At 38.6% G+C, this 8,368-nt stretch overlaps 1 protein-coding gene across 1 annotated transcript; it reads left to right on the plus strand.

The window, feature by feature from the left end:
• Positions 1-6,723: 6,723 nt before the first annotated feature.
• On the plus strand, positions 6,724-7,724 carry LOC100771529 (olfactory receptor 51I2). Its single transcript, XM_027408037.2, has one exon. It carries the CDS (start codon positions 6,724-6,726, stop codon positions 7,666-7,668), a length of 945 nt encoding a protein of 314 aa, XP_027263838.1. The 3' UTR covers positions 7,669-7,724.
• Positions 7,725-8,368: the final 644 nt, after the last annotated feature.

An 8,368-nucleotide genomic window follows, 5' to 3' on the forward strand; every position in this document is an offset into this window, starting at 1 on the left:
TGGATTTTGTCAAAGGCCTTTTCAGCATCTAGTGAGATGATCATGTGGTTTTTCTTTCTCAGTCTATTTATATGAGGGATTACATTTTCATATGTTGAACCATCCTTGCATCCCTGCGATGAAGGCTACTTGATCATGGTGGATGATTTTTCTGATGTGTTGTTGGATTCTATTTGCCAGTATTTTATTGAGTATTTTCGAATCAATGTTCATGAGGGATATTGGTCTCTAGTTCTCTTTCTTAGTTGTGTCTTTGTGTGGCTTGTGTACCAAGGTAATTGTAGCCTTGTAAAAAGAGTTTGGCAATGACCCTTCTGCTTCTATTGTATGGAACACTTTGAGGAGAATTGGTATTAGCTGTTCTTTGAATTTCTGGTAGAATTCTGCACTAAAACAATCTAGCCCTGCTTTTTTTTTTCTTTTTGGTTGGGAGACTTTTCATGACTGCTTCTATTTCATTAGGGCTATAGTCTCTTCAAATTGCTTATCTCTTCGTGATTTAATTTTGGTAAGTTATATCTATCCAGAAAAATTTTCATTTCCTTTAGATTTTTGAATTTTGTGGAGTGTAGGTTTTCAAAGTATGACCTGATGATTCTCTGGATTTCCTCAGTGTCCATGTCCCCCTTTTCATTTCTGATTTTGTTAGTTAGATGCTCTTTCTTTGCCTTTTGGTTACTTTGGATAAAGGTTTTTCTATCTTGTTGACTTTCTCGAAGAACCAACTCTTTGTTTCATTAAGTCTTTGTAGTGTTTTCCTAATTTCTACTTTATTGATTTCAACCCTCAGTTTGATTATTTCCTGGCATCTACTCCTCCAGGGAGAGTTTGCTTCCTCTGGTTCTAGAGCTTTCAGTTGTGCTGTTAATTCTCTAGCATGACTATTTTCCAGTTTCTTCATGTGGGCATTTAGTGCTATGAATTTTCTTCTTAGCCCTGCTTTCAAAGTGTGCCATAGGCTTGGGTGTGTTTTGTCTTCATTCTTGTTAAATTCTAGGAAGTCTTTCATTTCTTTTTTTTTTATCTTTTTCTTGACCCAGGAATGGTGCAATTGCGCATTATTCAATTTCCATGAATTTGTAGGGTTTCTGCAATTTGTGTTGTTGTTGAATTCTAACTTTAAAGCATGGTGGTCTGATAAGATACAAGGGGTTATTCCAATTTTTTGTATTTGTGTAGCTTTGCTACATTGCCTGAGTATGTAGTCAATTTTAGAGAAGGTTCCATGTGGTTCTGAGAAGATGGTATATTCTTTTGTGTTCAGATGGAATGTTCTATAGATATCTGTTCAACTCAATTTGGTTATAGCATCTGTTAGTTCTTTTGTTTCTTTGTTAAGTTTCTGTCTGGTGGTCCTATATAGTGGTGAGAGCAGGGTTGAAGTCTCCTACTATAAGTGTGTGAGGTTTTATGTGTGATTTGAGCTTTAGTAATGTTTCTTTTACGAATGTGTGTGCCTTTGTGTTTGGGGCATAGATGTTTAGGATTGAGATTTCATCTTGAAGGACTTTTCCTGTGATAAGTATGAAATGACCTTCTTCATCTCATATGATTGATTTTTGTTTGAAGTCTAATTTGTTAGATATTAGGATTGCTACACCAGCTTGTTTCTTGGGTGCATTTGATTGGAAAATCTTTTCCCAACCCTTTACTCTGAGATGCTCTTTACTTTACTCTCTCTTTGAAGTTGAGATGTGTTTCTGTTTGCAGTAGAAGGATGGATTCTGTCTTCATATCCATTCTGTTAGCCTGTATCTTTTTATAGGAAAGCTAAGACCATTGACATTGAGGGCTATTAATGACCATTGATTGTTGATTCTTGTTTGTTTTGGATTTGTTGTTGTTGGTGTTATTGTGTGTGCATTTCCCCACTTGTTTCTTTCTTTCTTTTTTTTTTTTTTGGTGTTTGGTAAAGTTTGATTATCTATTGCCTATGGTTTTTTGAGGGTAGTTATCTTCGTTTTGTTGGAGTTTTCCTTCTAGTAATTTCTGTAGGGCTGGAATAGTAGATATGTATTGCTTACATCTCCTTTTGTCATGGAATATCTTGCTTTCTGTATCTAGTGATTGAAAGCTTTGCTGGATACAGTAGTCTGGGCTGGCATTCATCCGTGTTCCCTTAGCATTTGTAGAACATCTATCCAGGATCTTCTGGCTTTCCAAGTTTCCATTGAGCCACCTTGTGGTTGCTGGGAATTGAACTCAGGACCTCTGGAAGAGCAGTCACTGCTCTTAACCTCTGAGCCATCTCTCCAGCCCCAATGAGAAGTCGGGTGTAATTCAGATAGGTCTTCCTTTATTTGTTACTTGGCCTTTTTTCTTTTGCTGCTCTTACTATTTTTCTTTATTCTATAAGTTTGGTGTTTTGATTATTATGTGGTGAGGGTACTTCTTTTTGTGGTCCAATTTATTAGGTGTTCTGTAAGCTTCTTGTACTTTCATAGACATATCCTCCTTTAAGTTGGCGAAGTTTTCTTCTATGATTTTGTTGAATATATTTTCTGTACCTTTAAGCTGAATTTTTCACCTTCTTCTATACCTATTATTCCTAGGTTTGGTCTTTTCACAGTGTCCCATATTTCCTGGATATTTTGTTTTAGGGACTTGTTGAACCTGAGATTTTCTTGGGTCAATGACTGTATGTACTCTAATGAGTCTTCAACACCTGGGATTCTCTCTTCCATCTCTTGTATTCTATTGGTTATGCTTACATCAGAGGTTCCTGATTGTTTACCCAGCTTTTCTATTTCCAGCATCCCCTCATTCTATGTTTTCCTTATTGTTTCTAATTCTGCTTTCAAACTGTAAACTGTTTGAATTGTTTCCTTCACTTTTTTGGTTGTTTTTTCTTGGCTTTCTTTAGATTCTTTAAGAGTTTGTTTATTTCTTGGTTTGTCTTTTCCTCCATTTCATGTAATTTTTTGCTTGTTTTTCTTCTATTTCTTTAAGGGATTTTCTTGTTTCCTCTTTAGTGGTCTCTATCATCTTCATAAGATAATTTTAAGGTCCATCTCTTCTTCATCCTCTGCGTTGGGCTTTTCAGATCATGCTGGTGTGGAGTCCCTAGATTCTGATGGTGTCATATTGGTCTTTCTGTTGTTTAGTGTGTTCTTATTATGTCTTCTTCCCATCCCTTCTTCCAGTGGGTGCAGGTGGGTCTCTCCCTCTCTCAGGCAGCAGGCAGAGGGCAGAGGGCAGAGGGCAAAGGGCAGAGGGAGGACAAGGGTGAAGTGTGTCCAGACTCAGGGTGGGCCTTCCCGTTTGGGCAGGTGCACTCATGCTAGGGGGAGGCTCAGGAAGCAGTGTGCATGGATTGATGGGGGAGGTTGGGGGCAGAGCAGCGCCCAGACTCACCTCAGGGGACAGGCAGAGGGCAGAGGGCAGAGGGCGGAGCCACAATGAACCCTTTTGTGAATCTCCATCCTCTATCATTGTACCATTAGGACTTATTGTTAAGAAAGTCAACAATGGGTAACCCCACTAGTACCAAATTGCAGCCTGTAGTTTGCATGCTTACATATACTTCTGCAGTCATTCCTGTCATTGTATGATACATTTCATTACCTATTTGTAAGAGAAAAATGAAGTTTATAGGGGTGAGACTTTTTTTCTCAGTCAAGGGATAGATTACACAAAAAAATTGAAATTCTTGTAATGCTTTCTTATATGAATCTTTTGAACCTTTACTGTCTCCCTAACAGGTATTCCATAGCATCTGTGAAGAACACAGGACAATTTTTCTGCATTTTTTTTATAACACCATCTGTATTCACGTGTGGTGTGTGACCAGCAGTGTGCACTAGTGCTTTTTTCCATGGTTCAGAACAACTCTGGTGGTAATTTGGTGCAATTTCCCTAAGTCATGATCAAGTGAAATGTTGAAATTTACATGGGGTATGAGTTTTGTTATGGGTTTCAGCAGTTTTGTGGCTTTCAATGCCACATGCCAACACACTCGTATATTGGAATGGCCATAAAATACATCGAAGACAAATTTAAACAATTGCTCACTATCAAGGTGTATGAATTTGAGGAGTCATTTTCACTCACTTCTAGGAATGAAGGTGAGAAAAGATCTTCTTAACAGGTCTCCACCAATTCTTATCATTTCCACTCTGGCATAGCCCCATAAGAGATGAGATGCTGAGTCCAGGAAGCATGGTTGCTGCTGATGTTCCCAGAAGTCCGTGAGCACCTGAGTTGATAATAACCTAAGGGACTTTCCAGATACAGTTATATAGTTCTCAGGGCAGACAGTTGAAAGAAGCAACAGGGGGATATGTACAAGGCATGGTTCCCAATGATGCTCTTTCTTTCTTTACTGCCCATTCTTGCGCTTCTCAGGTGGGTGAACTGAAACACCTGTTGCTCCAAAACCAATTCCTAAGATTCTGTCATTAGCTCAGAAACCACAGAAGTGCACTATTGCAATCTGAAGAAGGAAAGCCTATGCCTCCTTCTCTCCTCTTCTGTCTTCTCCTTTCCTATCCTCTCCTCTCACCTCATCTCCTCTTTTTCTTTTTCCTTCCCTTCTTTCCCCTTTACTTTTTTTCTGTATGCTTTCTTCTTCATCTTTTTTCTCTGCTTTCTAGCTATTGCTCTTTATCTAAGAAACATTACCTGCTTCCTCATCAGATATTACTTCTTAGAGTACCAAAGGAGGGTGTACTGTGAATGCTGACTATGTGAATATGATACCCACATACATAATTTTTTAAGAGAAAACTAGTATTTAGGATCCATCAAAAGACCTTAGCAGAGAAATGTTCATAAAGGAATTGTAAGCCTAAAGGACTAGGGGAAAGAAGGGAGATATCACTGCTTATAATAGTCAGACATATGTAATAGAAGATTGTGTCTTCTGATTATAAACATGTAAAATGATTATTTTCTAATATTTTTGTTATTAATTTATGTCCTTTGTACAGCATACTGAGTTTGCCAGTGGTTTTTTTCAAAGTCCATGTACTGTGCTGTGCTTTTTTTCAATCCATGTTCCTTAAAACTCTTTCTTGCTCAACTTCCTGTTCCCCTTTGTGTAGTCTATCTCCCCCTTTCAGATATTTTTTCATCTTAAGAAGTTTTCATATTTAGACAATCATATGGTCCTTCTCTTCCTGTGTTTGGTTTTCTTTGGAAGATGATTTGAATGGGTATGTCCAGTGGTTATATGGAATGGGTGTATACCATGAGTTTATATACAATCATGGAATCCGCTGGGCACTGGGGAGCTACATGCAAAATTTGAATGATAGAAAGCAGACTGGGTACCTGGAGTGACAAGGAAGATAATTTTGAAGATTAAAATAATAAGTACTGACCAGAAGTTTTAGTCTGAGGCTAATGAATATGAATTTGGTCTTATAATGAGACTTCACTTAAGGTTTTAAGTCAGAAAATTCTGCTTTCACAATACTTTTGAAATAACATCTTTTAGAATAGAGGTGAATTTTTGGAGATGCAGGAGGTTTGAAGAGGTTGTTGACATGGGCTAGTGATGTGGTACCCTGGGTCTTAGGCAGGAGCTGCAGATGAAAGAGGTTAAGAAAGATGCTGGAAGAAGTACTTTGGGTCAGTAGTTTTATCTAGTGTTACCTGCTTAATATAGTGGACAATAGAAAAGGTGTCTCAACCTTGGATAAAATGTTGAGGTTGTTCAAAGACAGAACTTCTTGCATGAAAGCAATGTTGTTGTTTAGAGAAGTGACTATTCCATAGCTTTCAGAAATTAAGTACAAGTTGATTCTGAACTTTTAATTGTTCAGGGTTGTTAAGAAATTACTTTCAGGGTGGTGGTGGTGCAAGCCATTAATCCCAGCACTTGGGAGGCAGAGACAGGCGGATCTCTGTGAGTTCGAGTCCAGCCTGTTCTATAGAGTTCCAGGACAGCCTGGTCTGTGAGTTCCTGGACAGCCTCCTTAAAAGGTACATAGAAATCCTGTCTCGAAAAACCAAAAAAAAATTACTTTCAGTAAATTATAATGTTCAGGGAGAAAAGCAATGTCATGAGCTGAATGGGTAGAAGAATGAGAAAGAGATGAGAAGGGAAGAAGAAAGAGTAAGCATAGCTAATGGATATGTGAATGGTTATCACTATGGATGGCATTTGAAAAGACAGGGTCTTCCCATGGAGCTGAATAATGTCCAGGACTTCCAGTTTTCTAGTCTCAACTTCTAAATGACCATGCCAGTTCTGAGCCACCACATCCAGCTTGTATATTTATCTTTCTGGCCATTTACTTTCCATCTGGATAAATGGATGGAGCCAATGGGCAACTGGACTATAGGACTAAGGACCTCAATGTATAGAGGCTCATTTCCATCAAAATGAAGAGAGAGGAAAAGATTGCGGTCTGAAGAGTGTTTTGCATCAAAAGAGGGCATAATAATTGAAGTCATTGACACCAAGAGTTTTACCTTGGTGCTAGAAAAGACTAATTCAAAATACCAACAAGATGAATTCACAACCTTAAAGGTAAGAAAAAGTAATAGACACTGTTGAGAAGGAAAGCAATTGTCTAGTTCTGGGTGAGTTCAATGGGACACTAAAGAGATCCCAGAAGTCTTTTTTACCACAAGAAACAAAGTTGAGGGCTATTGAAATCAAAGCTTCTCTAAATGTGGGACTATATGCATATGAGAAAAAATAATATTGGCACATTAAACTGCCTGTTTGTTTTCTTTATAGGGCAGAAGTCTAAGCATCTAAGAGGGAGTCCCAGGATGGGAGGTGAAGCCCAAAACAGCTCCAGGTTTCCTCCCTTTATCTTGGCAGGGCTGCCAGGGCTGGAGACCTCTCAGCATTGGTTGTTTCTGCTCCTTGGTGTCCTCTACACCATCTCCATAGCAGGCAATGCCCTGATTCTTTTCATCATCAAGGAGGAACAGAGTCTGCATCAGCCCATGTACTACTTCCTGTCTCTGCTGTCAGGCAATGACCTGGGAGTGTCTTTCTCCACATTGCCCACTGTCCTGGCTGTGTTTTGCTTCCAGTTAAGAGAAATCAGTTTTAATTCTTGCATGTCCCAAATGTTCTTTATCCACCTTTTCTCTTTCATGGAGTCTGGGATCCTGCTGGCCATGAGCTTTGATCGTTATGTAGCTATCTGTAACCCACTGCGCTACTCCACAGTGCTCACTGATGCCCGGGTGGTGTGGATGGGTGTATGCGTTTTCCTTCGAAGTTTCTGCATGGTTTTCCCATTACCTTTCCTTCTGAAGAGGTTGCCTTTCTGTAAGGCTAATGTTCTCTCCCATGCCTACTGCCTTCATCCAGATCTGATTCGCCTGCCCTGCGGTGATATCACCATTAATAACATATTTGGTCTGTTTATTGTCATCTCTACCTTTGGATTCGATTCTGCACTCATTCTCCTCTCTTATGTGCTCATACTTCGCTCTGTACTTGCTATTGCCTCCCTGGAAGAAAGGTTTAAGACCCTAAACACGTGTGTGTCACACCTGTGTGCTGTGCTAATCTTCTATGTGCCCATGGTAGGTGTGTCAATGGCTGCTCGCTATGGGAGGCATGCTCCGAGCTATGTGCATACACTCCTGTCACTTGTTTATCTCTTTGTGCCTCCAATGCTCAACCCTGTCATCTATTCCATCAAAACCAAAGAGATTCGTAGGAGGCTTTGCAAAATCCTGCTGGAGACCAAGTTTTGACCTGGGGAAGATAAGGAGAAGGTCAGCATACAGAGAATGTTTAACCTGACTGTACTGCCTTGTACTCTGAAGACCTTCTTTAACCTGGAATTTTAACAGCTCTCCCACCCCCATCTTTCTATCTGACATTTCTAATTGGGATTCTTGTTAGCAGATGCTATATGACAGCATCATCATGGTTACAATTCATCCCAACAGGCTTTGGTGAGGTAAAACAGGTCATGCCATAATTTAGCAAAAGGCATGTGTTCCATTTCCCTCTTTATAAAATAAAAAGATATACATTCTTGTAAACATTTTCCTATTATGTCAAGTATACCCCTGTTTTCTTTAAAAATCTTGCATCTCCTTAGATTTCTTATTAACATAGAAACATTGTCATAATGGGAATTAGATTGCTTTCCCAAAAGAGTTTAGTAGAGGCATTAACTAAATTTTCTATTTCTCTCTTTCTCTCACTCACACATGTACTCTAATTATGTGTAAATATTTTATACAGTATGGTATCCATTTGGCCTTTAAGATTAGCTAAATGTTATTTTATATAAACTATATTAAGTGATCTAATTTTTAGTAATTTTGAAATTTAGCTAAACTTCATATTACTGTTTAAATTGTATGTAATTTATGTATCAATTTATTAATAAAAGAATTAAAATGTTAGGAATGCTGTGTAATGAAATACATGTTATATAGGATG

This window comes from Cricetulus griseus, chromosome 3, assembly GCF_003668045.3.
Source record: "Cricetulus griseus strain 17A/GY chromosome 3, alternate assembly CriGri-PICRH-1.0, whole genome shotgun sequence".
NCBI classification, from domain to species: domain Eukaryota; kingdom Metazoa; phylum Chordata; class Mammalia; order Rodentia; family Cricetidae; genus Cricetulus; species Cricetulus griseus.

Coding starts and splice junctions, on each gene's coding strand:
- LOC100771529 (XM_027408037.2), top strand. CDS start 6,724: ATGGGAGGTGAAGCCCAAAACAGCTCCAGGTTTCCTCCCTTTATCTTG.